A 14,964-nucleotide genomic window follows, 5' to 3' on the forward strand; every position below is an offset into this window, starting at 1 on the left:
ACTATGAGATTTTTCATTTTCTCTGGCAGTTGTTTTCCATGTGGAACCACGATGCCGACATGCAGGTTGACACGGCCCGTAAGACCAAAACTGGTTCTGATGTTGGCAGGTCATTTTTATTACCATGCTCATGCAGCAAGACTAATTGGGAATCACATGTGTACTCCGTTTTATTTTAATGATCACTCACTTTCTTTCTTTTTCTTTCTTTTTTTTTGAACTGGTTGCCAAAAATTCTTCTGTGCAGGAAAAACACACTTCTACTTCTCGAACTCTGCCTATACTTTCCACTTTCTTTGGAGCCCAGTCAGTTCTGATCATTTTATTCTTAGCACTTTGAGATTGTTGTACAATGTAAAGTGTTTTACAAATACAATCTATTATTGTTATGATTGTTATTATTTTGCGGCTGCTTTTGTGATCTGCTGGAATGTTTGCATCCTCCTTGGGAAAACCAAACCCTTCTGCTCAAGAATATGTTATTTTATTTCTACTTCATTATTTGTTCCTTTTCAGTCGGAGAAACTCTGTGCCTTGGCATCTCCAACCACCTGCTTGGGATGTCTTTGTGTCACCTGTTGCCTCCTTCTTTGTGGTTACTTATAATTTTATTTTGCGTAGGTGTGTCATGAACGGAGTCTCCACAGCCAGCTTAGTTTGTCTATTATGTGACTGATTTTCGCGGAATGCCGACACTGGGGATTTTCTCTATTGTTGAGTAATAGGGATTACCAGCCATGGCAGTATGGCTTGTTTCCCTCTTGTGAGTCATTTTGTCTGTGTTTAATCATTGTAAAATGTGTTCCTGGAGACATCGATGGTAGCATGAAACACCACAAGTTTTTGTCCCCAGTGTTTTTCCCTGTAGCTTCAGTCTTAGTCTTCAGTCAGCCAATTTCTTCTCCTTCTCCCCTTCCTCCTGAATCCTTCTCCAGTCTTCGTACCCTGCATATTTATTCTATGTTCACCCCTTTATCCTGCCAAAAGGCTAAACTTTCACCAACCTTGGTGGACCCTGTTGTTCGGACAGTTCAACTTCACCCTTGACACACGGATCTGGTTCTCATAGCATTCTCGAGACAGTTTCTCACTGAGGACACCCCCAGAGAGCCAGAGACCATCTTCCCTATAGCCTGCGCCCACAACAAGATCTGTGACCAACCCAGGTCTGGTCTCATGCTACTTCCTCCTAGCTCCTAACAACTGTGGTCCCACATAGATAGACTTCGTTAACAGCCCGTCTCCATCCAATGGTAGCACTTCCATACTCAACATAGTTGACCACTTTCCCAAATTTGCTCCCTTCTGCCAAAGAAGCTGCTGACATTATGTTTAATCAAGTTTTATGCTTGCATTGTATCCCTGCAGACATTGATTCTGCCAGAGACCTTCAGTTCACCCCACAAGTGTAGAAGACTTTCTGTAGTGCTCTCTGGCCACAGTCAGCTTAACTTCAGGTTTTCACCTGTGGTCCAGTGGGCAGACGGAGCGGGTCAATCAAAAGATGGAGACTTGCCTTTCCTGCCATCTCCTCAGAAAACCCCTCCTTCTGGAGTTCCCAACTGCAGTGACAAGTGCAAGTAGCACACTCCCTCACTGATGCCTCCTCTGGTTTATCCCCCTTCCAGTGTTCTCTGAGGTACTAGCCTCCGCTGTTTCCATTTCAGGAACTGGAAGTCGCTGTCCCTTCAATCCAAACCTATATGCAACACCCCCAGTATGTTTTAGGATAGATTTTTAGGATTTTTAAGATTTTAATGTACTGTACATTGCAGCAGTACGCACTTTGACATCCTCGGACAGAGGTATTTTGTCTATTCCAGGGACCCGGCTATAAATAGGAGATATTATCATTAACACCATATAATATAACACCACACACACCCACGTTTGAGTATTTGAACAGCAAAGGACTAACATCACTGCCAGTGGACATATTTTTTAGTCACAATAATGTCACAATGACAATGGTGTCTAGGTAGTTCTAGCTGGATTTCTTAGTGTCTGCACTGAAATTAGAAAGTGTCCCTGATCTCTGATTTGGACGGTGGAATCCGGTTCGTTGTGGAGGTTTTCTTTTATAATTTTCTAGAGACAGTTTCCAAAATATCTAATGCAGACACATTCATTATACTATGTTGTGTTACATAAAGAACATTTACATAATAGGTATAAAGGTCATCTCAGTGAAAGTTAAACTCAAATGTATCATGCAGGTGTTTTCATAGTAATTGAGAGTTTTTCATAAAAAATGGTCTGACAAGTTTACCGTTTTATCTTGTCATAATTAAATCTAATGAAACTGCAAAAACCCATATATATATAATAAAATAGATTGGCAGAAAAAAATGTAAAGCACAAAGAATATTTGTCAAAAGTTTATTTTGTCCAAACAACATGATTTCATCATTCATTTGATTTCAATTTGAGATGTTCTTTTTCTCCTCCATATTTTGGCAGGTATTATTTCTTCCATGTAGACTGCATGGGTACAATGCAAAACCAGAACATGAAAGACATCAAGATAATTACTCAGTGGCAGCTTCTGGGGGCATAAAATGACAAGACAGAGTTTTTCTGACTTGTAGAAAGACTTGGATCATCAGTGGGGTCACCATGAAGCAGCTCACACTCTTGGTTCTACCATGAAAAGAGAAATATGGAGATGTGTTATATAATACGCTTATATATTAAATAGTGTTGTATGCTCTGTTTTGTTTCATTATAATGTACTTTACCTTTAGGGTTTGGGCCCTTGGTTGGATGAAGCAAACATTCTGAGGGCATCATCATGGATGCCTGAGAATGGTGGTGAGCAGGTCTCATATTTTTCTGACAATGAAAAGACATAATGACCATTTAGCCAAAAAAAAAAAAAAGAGTTTATTCGAGATTATTAAAGAAAATAACAATTGGTTTCCATGAGCTAGAGCTGTACTGACTCACCCCCAAAAGCTTCCCTATGCGTTTTACACATGCGGATAGCCTTGCATATGATCCTTGGTGCAGCGTTATCCAGGAGTAAATCCACTATCTGCTTGAAGTACTTTCCAAATATCGTATCACACACTTTTCGAATGCCGGAGGGAAGAATACGGCAAGCCTTTTTTAGTGCCTCAGCCACAGTCTCCTGCAGAAAGAGACGTAAAGCTCACTTATATTCCACCCAACTGGAAATGCTGTGTGTGACATCTTGTGTTTGTTAATGTGGACAGTTGTTCCTTTACTGCAAGGCTTACTTCAGTCCTGTCTTTGGGCAGCAAACCCTCCACAGTCCTGATGATAGTTTCGCAGATGCTACACTGGATGAGGTTCTAATTAACAGAAACAGCAGAAGACGTTAAGCACAAAATCTTTCCTCAGATAATTTAGTTGTTTTCAAGCGTTTCCCTTCATTTTATGGTACTTAACTGACATGTTCAGTTGTTATATCTGCCTCAGGGGTCCTGGCATAAAGGCTCAGAGGCTTGTACATTTTGCTGGAGTCGCAGGCCTTCAGGGTTTCACAGATCTCTTCAGGCTGCTACACACAAAATGACATTTTTTTGTTGAGAATCCACTACTGAGAGTTATCTGAAACACACAGAAAGCAAAAAGACTACAGTCTGCTACTTACAATGAAAGCAGTAATCATGTTGATGGCCAGTGGAAGCATCTTCTTCACCTGCTTTTCACAGATTTTTGGACAGAGTGGATGACCCAGGAAGGTCAGCACAGACGTGTACAAGGAAGTCCACGATCTTTTCCTGGAATACACAATCTTATTAGCTAAACACTGTATTCACCAATATTTGACTTTCATTTGTCTGGTTATGTTTAGACTTTATGTCAGAGAGTTTTATTTGAGGACATTGCTTTAAAGCTGATCTAATTTAGTGAATCAGGTCACTCTTCAGGTCAGATGAAGGAGGATCTTTGAGGTCAGATGTGCAACAGAAACTACCTATGAGATTTCATTTCAACCTTTGTTCACAGACGTAGCACCAACAAGAGAAAAAGAAATGTTAAATCACTTTATATGCCTCTCCATGTTTGCATTTATGGAGGGATAGTACTGACTGTACAATTACATCTATCCTTATGCATCTATAAATGTAAGCAATTAGCTTTAAATGACAAAAAAAGTTGTAATAGTTCTCCAAGCAATGAAGTACAGATTGCAGAAAGTACTTCACACTTCACAAGTATGTTTCAATTTTGACTTATGGTAAAGCATATACACTGTTTAAACAATATAATATTAAAAATCAATCTGAAGTAAATAATAATCGTCTGAAATGTTTGTGAATGTTTACACTCACCTGGATGTGCTTGTTTGAAAGCAGGTCCTCCAGAAGTTCAAATATTTCGGTGCAGTCCTGGCAGACATCCCCAGTCTGAATCTGAAGTCACATGATGCAAATATATATGTGAACACTCTAAATTTAATTAAGTGGTTGTTTTCTTGTTTGAGATACATTCATTAATGATAATTCTAAACTCTTCTAGTTGTTTGATTTAAATGTAATGTGTTTTTTTAACATGTATCTGTGCTCAGTATTTTCTCTGTAACCCCCCGTTTTCTATGTAAGATTCACTTTTTTTAATCAATCCTCATCTCTTTCTTAAACACATATCTCCCTCTGCGGATGATACACCAGCAGTTAAATGAATTAGGTGTTATGATCTGTGTCAGCAACTCGGTGTGGAAATAGTTAATAGGAAACAAAAAGAGGAACTTTTTCCCTTTTTCCCCTGGTTTGATATTGGCTAGGCAGAGTGTTTCCTGTAACAACCTTGGTGGAAAAAGTGGCTGATGAACACTGCGGGACTAAAGTTGTAGTGAAGAGTAGAATCATAGCGTCGTAATTCCTTCTCTGCGGCTTAAACAGAATTTCTTGGCATTGTTATTATAAAAGATGTTGACTGTTGCATGAAAAAAATTTCAGGGCACACCCCAATTTGATTCTCAATCTATTCAGATGTTAAACTTTAATAGTATCAGCTCAAGCTCAATGGATTTGACTGATTTAACCCAATGCAGGTTCAACACTCGTCACAGGCAAATAGTGCTGTTAGGATTCTGGAGGAGAACTTCTGCTTAAAATAATTTATTTTGTTGATGCAAAATATTCTAAATAAGGTGTTCTAAATAACACCCATCATACTGTAAACCCTCAAATAATACTTACTGGAACCATCATAGTTTTTCGTTTTCAAATTTAGTCTTCAATTCAAATAACAGTTTTGTAAAGGAAAAGAATCATCACTTGCCTTTTTCAGGACATCCTGATCAATCCTAATGTCATCAGGTTTAACAGATGATGTCAGAGCTGCAGGGGAAAACTTCTTTGTTAAAAATCAGGATAATCTTCTGTAAATGGTCGTTTTCATTACACACTGAAGTTAATTGTTACATTCATCCTCACACAGCAAACAAGAAAATGTGTTCTGTTTTACCAAAGGCCTGGAGACCGACAAAGAGAAGCAACGCAGTTTTAAATGAGGCCATCATCTCTTCTTGTTTTTGAGGCTTTTAGTTCAATACTTTCCTTCCTCAGATCTATAGAGGCAACCGTAGTTCCAGCTTTTATTTGTGAGGGTCCACCTGCCTCCTGTAGTCCCCACCCAACCAAATTTTAGGAGCGTGGAGAGGAGTTGACCATGAGCCAGAAAGTTACCAGAAACTGTTTGTTTACTCGTCTTTTATCTCTTCACATCTTTGTCCATCAGACAGAATGTTGACATTTGCAGGTCAAAAAGTTTCATGATCATTTTCCCGAATCAGTCCGAGTATATCAGTCCTAGTAGATGTATCGTTGTTTATTCACGCTACATGTCTGTAAACTTGAGTCAAAGCTTACGATTCAGATTCTTTTTCTTGAAGTAAATGCAGATAATCACTATATTAATAGTGGATTGAGCTCTCAGTGTTTGCCTCCAAAGACTGTTCTGATGTGAGTCAAAGTCTTAGATTGGCATTTTGTAATTCTCTAATGTACATTCTTCCACACCTGTACACTGCTCTGCACCCGTCAAATAGGCTGAAGAATTAAAGGGGGAAAAAAACCCACAACGTTGTCCATTCAATCAGAGACTGCTCTAGAATGAAAAACAAAGAATGTCATTCTGACAGTACCTTACATGTACTTCCATACTGAACCAGACAGTCACCCTGTGACCACACCACTCAGCCAGTATCTTGGAAGGTCTTCCCCTGGTTTTCTTTGGGAGTGTCTGAACTCGGTGGCTGGGTCTTTTCAGGTACCTTCTCCTGGATCGAAGGGGAATGTCATCTCACCGATGCCTTTCGCCTTCATGCATCCCTGACGACCCCTTGACTCTGATGAGGTCCAGCATGTTTGGCATGAACCTGACCAGTACAACAACAGTGAATGCAGAGTCCTGACAGTGAAGCACGGAGATGTGAGTGTAATGTAAGGGACTGCATGAGCGCAAAAGGTGCTGGTGAGACGACATTTATAGATAGTATAAAGAATGTTCGTGGATATACTAAAATACTGTCTGAAAAGATGAATCCCAGTCTGCAGAAGCTTGAAGAAGTGGACTATTCAAGCATGATAATATCCAAAGCAGAATTGCAAAATCACACTAGAGTGCCTAAGGAAGAAGAAAGTTAAAACTAGGACCTGCCTAAGTATGCCACCTGGCTTGAATCTACACACTTCTGGGTATTTTAAAGAGAAAGGTCTAGAGCAGCACAAGTTCCAGCAAAGAACACCTGGAACTGTCATGAAGAACAACAGGACATCTTTCCATAATCTGCCATGCTGAAAAAATATGATTTGATTCTCAGTAATGAACAGTTTACTGACTCTTGTTGTAACTAGTGCCTACTATGGGGCCTGTATTTTGATTATAATACATTCAAACTGCTGGTTTTACATTAAAGGAAATATCCTACTGTTCAGTTTAGAAGTAATTATTGAAAGGTAATGATTTAGAATCATTTGACACTTAAGTCAGAAATGACACCATTCTCAGCAGATACAAATGAGGGCAAAATTGGTACTTACTAAAAAAGGCAACCTCACACAAATTAGCAAATGTTCTTGTATCGCAAACATATGGGCAGACTTTCTTGACCTGCTGCTGGAAAGAAAATGATTACAATATGACATTTTTTCTGTAACACGGCTTTGATTTTGGACCTACTGGTTATAACTGTCTTTGCGTGGGCAAGTCTTATTGAGATTTGTTCTGCAAATAAATCATCATAAGTCATTAAAAGAAACAGCATTCTTTGGACAGTATCTACATTTAATCCACAAACAGTATTGGCCATATAGATTACGATATACACCATGTGCATGTCGTTGTCCGTGGTAAAGATGGGTAATTTCCTTCTAAAAGAGAGACCCATGCTCTTTCAGTGTGACACATTTAACTATAGGTCATATAATAATAGGAAACTCTCCACTACAAGCCTTTGATCTTCCTTATTCCTGTCAGTGTGAATAAACACAGGATTTTATGTGCACTCTTGTTACCTTTCCCCACAATGATTTATGTACGTAAGAAGATAAGGGGGAAGGTCAGCAATTGTGGACAGTGGAGCAGAAAATACATTTACCCACAAAGTAAACATCTAAAATAGTGAAATCAATGACTAAAAGAGTACTCAGAGAGCACAGTTCTCCACCAAAGCCAATGCTCTGTCTTACAAGTTTCAAGAAAGTGATCCAGATCTACACCAAAATGTGATAGTTTCTTCCTTTGCAGAGGCTTCACCACCAAGTTCCATCAAATTAAGCCAGGTAGCTTTTACACTGGCACAGGAATACAATTCTGGTGTCCTGTTTATCTGCTGGCATTTACCTGAGAATTTTAAAAGGAAAGGTTTGCACACAGTACATGGGCAGAAGAACAGGTACAGCCAAATGGAGGCTGCATGAAAATCGGTAACTAACTAGAGCTCAATGAATAGAATAGAATAATACTTTATCGTTTACAGGAAATTGCTTTGTTACAGTAGTATGTTGACATGCAGACAACCCACAGTAGTCATCAGTACAACCATATATATATATATATATATATATATATATATATATATATATATATATATATATATATATATATATATATATAGTATATAAGTGAGAAAAAATTCCAAAAATTAAAACACATGCACAGTATATAATCATAACTTGAAATAGTAATGTGAATTGAAAAGCCTGATTGCAGCTGGTAGAAAAGACTTCCTGCTGTGCTCAGACCTGCATATATATGTCAGACAGTGCTAACCACCACCTTGTATCGTTCTAAACAGGTGATTTGTCACCTCAAGCTTGATTTTTCTATAAAATACTTAGGAGTAAGATTAACAAAAGATTTATCCAAACTTTTTGCAGAAAATTATCAACGAATCAATACTCGTATTAAAGAGGACTTGGACAGATGGTCTCCTTTGACCTTAGACCTGGGTAATAGAATAATGGTAATAAAAACCAATATCTTGCCAAGGCTTCTCTACTTATTCCAGGCATTGCCCATTCAAATTCCTGATAATCAATTCAGAGAATGGGATAAGGTCATTTCTCGCTTTGTTTGGAGTGGCAAAGCCCCGAGAATAAGATTAAAAACTCTGCAACTGTCAAAAATTAAAGGAGGAATGAGTTTACCATGCCTTAGAGATTACTATATGGCAGCACAAATAAGACCACTTATCCTTTGGTGCAACAATGAATATATTGCAAAATGGAAAGCTATAGAACTGTCATTGTCAAACAAACCATTACAGACTGTGTTGGGTAATCCGGTGCAAGCTAAACAATATGACTTCCAAAACCAATGGGTTAGATTCTCGATTGACGTTTGGCTGGATTTAGTGAAACAACTTAAACTTGAAAAGGAGATTTGTGTTTTAACATGGCCAGTACATAATCCACACTTTGAACCTGCTGTGTTGGATAGGAGTTTCACTGTCTGGGAAAAGCAGGGAATTACAGCATTATGTTTATTAATGGATAATATGAATTTTATAGATTTTCAAACTATGTTTGAAAGGTATGGCCTTGAACGGCGGGACTTTTACAAATATCTACAGCTTCGACACTACTTTGATAAAAATGTTAAAAGTATGCACCTGGTTACCCTATCTGGGATATTACAAATGTTTGTAAAAGCCTATAAATCAAAACTTTTCAAGAGGATAATTGGTGATCTATATCTGAATATTATAGAATTAAGAGGTCATTCAACATTTTATATCAAGGAGAAATGGGAACGAGAACTGGGAGTTGAAATAGTACCGGATGATTGGGAAAACATTATTGACACTCAAATTACTACAACTAATTCCCAAATATGGAGAGATTTCTCCTGGAAAACAATAATTAGATATTTTATAACACCAAAACAAAAATCGAGACAGACGGGTCAACCGGCCGAATGTTGGCGAGAATGTGGACACTGCCCCGCAGACCACACACATGTTTTCTGGCAATGCACTGTCCTTAACTCTTTTTGGAAAGAGGTTCAAAGGGTGACCACTGATGTTCTTGGTTTCAATGTTTTATTTACCTGCACATCTTTCTACTTAGGAAATATAGATAAAAGATTGCCCAAATCAGATAGGTATTTGCTAAAAATTTTTATGACAGCAAGCAAAAAAGCTATAACCAAGCGATGGCTAACTAAGCCCCCACCAAATATTAATCAATGGATGGCCATCGTTAATAATATTTATTGCATGGAACGCCTGACTTTTAACATAAGACTTCAAAAAGAAAAGGGTGATGCCTTGTGGGAAAAATGGGAGACATACTTAAGGGATAGGGGCAATTTTTGAACTTGTCAATATGGACAAGTCCTATATACCTAGAATCGTATTGCTTTTTATTTATTTCTTTATATATTTTGTGATTTATCTTGTAAACCCCCTCTGTTTATGTTGTTCTTGTATTGTTTGCTGTTTTTTTCCTTTTGTTGTCTGTTCTTTAACTGAAAAATTTGAATAAACATAAAGTTTAAAAAAAAAAAAAGCTTGATTTTTAATCAACTATAGCAGATTGTTTTGCTTGAAAACAGTATAAAACTTGACGCAAGCAGCATGGTATCTGGAAACCAGGGCCTTGGCATTGTCATTCGTCTTCCTGCTTCAGAGAGGGTATTAAATGACCTTCCTGCATTTGAGGCGGGACTGGGTTGTTTAATTAACCCAGTCTTCAATGTCTATACCACTGTGTCATGGATCAAACATCAAAGCAACTTGGTTACAGGGAGCCATGCAGGCATACAGGATTACCTGAAGCGTAACAGCAAATAAAACCCAGACAACTCACAACCAAATACTACCATAGATTGTTAAATGGTAAGTCTGGCTTAGGTCAACTTGGTGTATTTCCCATTAATGGCGTGGCTCAAGCTAATACTGTAATGTTCACCTCTGTTGTAGAGATTCAGGGAAATGAGATGTGCAAAGGGCATATATCACTATGTGCCACGACAGGAGACAGGTGCAGAGCATATCCTCCTGGTTTATCTGGTTTAGTCTGTTTCCCTTCAATCTTTGGGACATAGCTACAGGATTAAGATTTCTTTAAAAGCAGAAATGGAAGCTCGATGAAGAATGAGAGAGCATTCGTTGGTCAGATTAGACTAAATTTGTCAGGGTCAGATGGGGCCCAGCATTTTTAGCATGAGCCTGCGAAAAACGATCCGGATCGTAAGTTTTGACTCGAGTTTACAGGCATGTAGTGTGAATAAAAAATTACACATCTACTAGGACTCCTTTTCTGTGCTTGGATTTACTTGCTCCTTTGTGCCCATTGTTTCTGTTGGATTGCTATTTAATTTGTTTTTGAAATGCAAAGGTGCTATGAGATTATATTTATTGAACCCACGCTACCTTCTTTCATTTACACAATTACATTAAAGTCTATAGTGTATTCATAAGAAAAGGCCTACCACAATTAATAAAAGGGAAAACCTGGCAGCCAAATATTGTTCTCAGAAGACGAGATTTGGCCCTTACAGTTGACTTGCTTTGAGATTTCTGGAGGTTGCTCCAGACCTGATTCAGAAACACACCAACACTCACTGTCCTGAGATGCAGAAAGAGATTTGATGGGAGCTGGTAGCATAGTGGAAAATAGATTAAAAAACAAGGATATTCTAGTAGGAGTAAAGAGTTGTGACCCCCATAAGACCTTAATGTGGAATAATGACGATGCTGTTGATGTAAAATGACACATGGCTGGTCAGGATTTAAAGCTGTAATGAAAGAAATACTGACTGAAATATTTCAAACATATGTATAACTCGTACATTTGACTGCAAACTAACTAAAAAAAAGTGAGGTTTTCCACTCTGATTCGGGAAAACGACCATGAAACTTTTTGACCTGCAAATGTCAACATTCTGTCTGATGGACACAGACGTGAAGAGATAAAAGATGAATAAACAAAGTTTCTGGTAACTTTCTGGCTCATGGTCAACTCCACTCCACCCTCCCAAAATTTGGTAGGGTGGGGACTACAGGAGGCAGGTGGACCCTCACAAATAAAAGCTGGAACTACTGTTGCCTCTATAGCTCTGAGGAAGGAAAGTATTGAACTAAAAGCCTCAAAAACAAGAAGAGATGATGGCCTCATTCAAAACTGTGTTGCTTCTCTTTGTCGGTCTCCAGGCCTTTGGTAAAACAGAACACATTTTACTGTTTGCTGTGTGAGGATGAATGTAACAATTAACTTCAGTGTGTAATGAAAACGACCACTTACAGAAGATTATCCTGATTTCTAAAAATGTTTTCCCCTGCAGCTCTGACATCATCTGTTAAACCTGATGACATTAGGATTGATCAGGATGTCCTGAAAAAGGCAAGTGATGATTCTTTTCCTCTACAAAACTGTTCTCTGAACTTGAAACTAAATATAAAATGAATAATTGTGATGGAATTAGTGCGTATGATCTGAGGTTTTACAGTATGATGGGTGTGATTTAGAATACCTTCATTAGAACTTATTCAAACATGATGTTTATCAACAAAATAAATAACTCTAAATAAACTAGCAGAATCCTAACAGCACTATTTTCCTGTGACTTGTGTTGAACCTGCACTGGGTAAAACCAGCCAAATCCATTAAGCTTGAGCTGAGACTCCTTACTACATCTAAATAGTTTGAGAATCAAACTGGGGTGTGCACTGAAAAAAATATCCTGCAACAGTCAATATTAGTTACATTATCAATGCCAAGAAATGCTGTCTGAGCCACAGAGAAGGAATTACGACTCTATGATTCTACTCTTCACTACAACTTCAGTCCTGCAGTGTGCATGAGACGCTTTTTCAGCCAAAGTTGTTCCAGAAAACACTCTGCCTAGCCAGCATCAAACCAGGAGCAGTGGGGCAATCAGCAGTTCACGGCAAAATTCCCTCAGATCATAACTTGGTAAACACTTAATTCATTTAACTGCTGATGCTTCATATTAGCTTCAGCTAAAAGATTTTTTCAGAGAACCAAGAGAGTCCCTTTTAAATCACAGCCACTGTGGACAGCAGAAAAATGACAGACAGAAATTGCTCTTTAAATGGAGATATTGTCATGGACGTATAACCAAAAGACATATTTAAAAAATGTGAATCTAACCTTTCATACTGAGGCATAATATTGATTATCATCAGCAGAGGGAGACGTGTTGTTAAGACAGGAAACAGAGGATAGATGTAGATCATGTAGAAATGACCAAGAATGATCATAAATGAATGTTTGTCAAGCAGAGACGCAGGAAGAATAATCAGGCACTGTAATAGATTTGGGTTGTTAATTTATTTGCATCATGTGACTTCAGATTCAGACTGGGGATGTCTGCCAGGACTGCACCGAAATATTTGAACTCCTGGAGGACCTGCTTTCAAACAAGCACATCCAGGTGACTGTAAATGTTTGCGAGGATTTCCTCTTTAAATTGAAAAATATATATATTTTAATTATAATGTTTAAACAGTGTATGTTCTTTTCCGTGAGTCAAAATTGAAACACACTTGTGATATTTGACGTACTATTACTTCTTGTCATTTAAAGCTAATTGTTAGCATTTATAGATGCATACAGACGGAATTCTGGAACCCAATGCATGCTACTACCCTTGTATCCTTGTACTTGCTCTGTGCTGCTGCAATACCTGAATTTCCCCTCTGGGGATCAATAAAGGATTATCTTGTCTTATCTTATCTTATAGATGTAATTGTACAGTCAGTACTATCCCTCCATAAATACAGACATGGAGAGGCATATAAAGTGATTTAACATTTCTTTTTCTCTTGTTGGTGCTACGTCTGTGAACAAAGGTTGAAATGAAATCTCATAGGTAGTTTCTGTTGCACATCTGACCTCAAAGATCCTCCTTCATCTGACCTGAAGAGTGACCTGATTCACTAAATTAGATAAGCTTTAAAGCAATGTCCTCAAATAAAACTCTCTAACATAAAGTCTAAAGATAACCAGACAAATGAAAGTCAAATATTGGTGAATACAGTGTTTAGCTAATATGATTGTGTATTCCAGGAAAAGATCGTGGACTTCCTTGTACACGTCTGTGCTGACCTTCCTGGGTCATCCACTCTGTCCAAAATCTGTGAAAAGCAGGTGAAGAAGATGCTTCCACTGGCCATCAACATGATTACTGCTTTCATTGTAAGTAGCAGACTGTAGTCTTTTTGCTTTCTGTGTGTTTCAGATGACTCTCAGTAGTGGATTCTCAACAAAAAAATGTCATTTTGTGTGTAGCAGCCTGAAGAGATCTGTGAAACCCTGAAGGCCTGCCACTCCAGCAAAATGTACAAGCCTCTGAGCCTTTATGCCAGGACCCCTGAGGCAGATATAACAACTGAACATGTTAGTTAAGTACCATAAAATGAAGGGAAGCATGAAAACAACTAAATTATCTGAGGGAATTAATGTTTTGTGCTTAACTCCTTCTGTTGTTTCTGTTAATTAGAAGTTCTTCTTGACGTGCACCATCTGCCAAACTATCATCAGGACTGTGGAGGGTTTGCTGCCCAAAGACAGGACTGAAGTAAGTCTTGCAGTAAAGGAACAACTGTCCACATTAACAAACACAAGATGTCACACACAGCATTTCCAGTTGGGTGGAATATAAGTGAGCTTTACGTCTCTTTCTGCAGGAGACTGTGGCTGAGGCACTAAAAAAGGCTTGCCATATTCTTCCCTTCGGAATTGCTGAAGTGTGTGATGAGATAGTTGGAAAGTACTTCAAGCAGGTAGTAGATTTACTTCTGGAACACGCTGCACCAAGGGTCATATGCATGGCTATTGACATGTGTGGACTGTTTAAGGAAACTTTTGTGGGTGAGTCAACACAAACTAATTGTCATTTTCTCTAAGAATCTCGAATGAACTCTTTTTTTTTTTGACTAAATGGTCATTATGTCTTTTCATTGTCAGAAAAATGTGAGACCTGCTCACCACCATTCTCAGGCATCAATGATGATGCCCTCAGAATGTTTGCTTCATCCAACCAAGGTCCCAAACCCTAAAGGTAAAATACATTATAATGAAACAAAACAGCAGCAACAAATCTTCACATTTGATGACATTCAAATACATGCGTGGTTTGAAGACGATGTGATAATTGGGATAAATAGGTCTCTAAATGCGCTCTTGAATTCTGTTTCATTCAGTTTGTTACATTTCACAACAAGTGAATAACAGATTCTAAAGCAAACAATGTTATATAACATATCTCCATACTCCTTTCTTCAGTGTAGGACTAAGAGTGTGAGCTGCTTCATGGTGACCCCACTGATGATCCAAGTCTTTCTACAAGTCAGACATATCTGGAACTCATTCTTGTCATTTTTTTTCCACAAAATGTTACTGATTTGACGTCTTGAATGTATGATTTTATATCTATCTGGCCAACACAGAAGAACTTATGCATGACAAAGAAAACATACTGTAGTCAACATAAACTGGAAAAAATAAACATTTGACATTC

At 38.2% G+C, this 14,964-nt stretch overlaps 2 protein-coding genes across 3 annotated transcripts; one reads left to right on the forward strand and one right to left on the reverse strand.

The window, feature by feature from the left end:
• Positions 1-2,365: 2,365 nt before the first annotated feature.
• sftpba (surfactant protein Ba) lies at positions 2,366-5,571 on the reverse strand. Its single transcript, XM_051938696.1, has 9 exons — positions 5,440-5,571; positions 5,254-5,312; positions 4,302-4,382; positions 3,617-3,746; positions 3,416-3,523; positions 3,240-3,314; positions 2,947-3,130; positions 2,739-2,832; positions 2,366-2,640 (listed from the first exon to the last, which is right to left on the reverse strand). The coding sequence occupies exons 3-8, from the start codon at positions 4,367-4,369 to the stop codon at positions 2,741-2,743; spliced, it is 657 nt and encodes a 218-aa protein (XP_051794656.1). The 5' UTR covers positions 4,370-4,382; positions 5,254-5,312; positions 5,440-5,571; the 3' UTR covers positions 2,366-2,640; positions 2,739-2,740.
• A 5,926-nt stretch (positions 5,572-11,497) lies between these two features.
• On the forward strand, positions 11,498-14,964 carry LOC110946355 (prosaposin-like). 2 transcript variants are annotated; one of them, XM_051938619.1, is made up of 9 exons: positions 11,498-11,639; positions 11,764-11,822; positions 12,796-12,876; positions 13,512-13,640; positions 13,734-13,841; positions 13,945-14,022; positions 14,132-14,315; positions 14,412-14,505; positions 14,730-14,964. In XM_051938619.1, the coding sequence occupies exons 1-8, from the start codon at positions 11,585-11,587 to the stop codon at positions 14,501-14,503; spliced, it is 786 nt and encodes a 261-aa protein (XP_051794579.1). In that variant the 5' UTR covers positions 11,498-11,584; the 3' UTR covers positions 14,504-14,505; positions 14,730-14,964. The 2 variants fall into 2 exon arrangements, with proteins under 2 accessions (XP_051794579.1, XP_051794580.1); XM_051938620.1 differs by having other exon boundaries at positions 11,530-11,639; positions 14,735-14,964.

The sequence above is a fragment of the Acanthochromis polyacanthus genome, chromosome 18, assembly GCF_021347895.1.
Source record: "Acanthochromis polyacanthus isolate Apoly-LR-REF ecotype Palm Island chromosome 18, KAUST_Apoly_ChrSc, whole genome shotgun sequence".
Lineage (NCBI taxonomy): Eukaryota > Metazoa > Chordata > Actinopteri > Pomacentridae > Acanthochromis > Acanthochromis polyacanthus.

Coding starts and splice junctions, on each gene's coding strand:
- sftpba (XM_051938696.1), bottom strand. CDS start 4,369: ATGTCTGCCAGGACTGCACCGAAATATTTGAACTTCTGGAGGACCTGC. Junction 3,524..3,616: donor ACATGATTACTGCTTTCATT/GTAAGTAGCAGA, acceptor TTTTGTGTGTAG/CAGCCTGAAGAGATCTGTGA. Junction 3,315..3,415: donor CAGATATAACAACTGAACAT/GTCAGTTAAGTA, acceptor TCTGTTAATTAG/AACCTCATCCAGTGTAGCAT.
- LOC110946355 (XM_051938619.1), top strand. CDS start 11,585: ATGATGGCCTCATTCAAAACTGTGTTGCTTCTCTTTGTCGGTCTCCAG. Junction 12,877..13,511: donor TTTCAAACAAGCACATCCAG/GTGACTGTAAAT, acceptor TGTGTATTCCAG/GAAAAGATCGTGGACTTCCT. Junction 13,641..13,733: donor ACATGATTACTGCTTTCATT/GTAAGTAGCAGA, acceptor TTTTGTGTGTAG/CAGCCTGAAGAGATCTGTGA.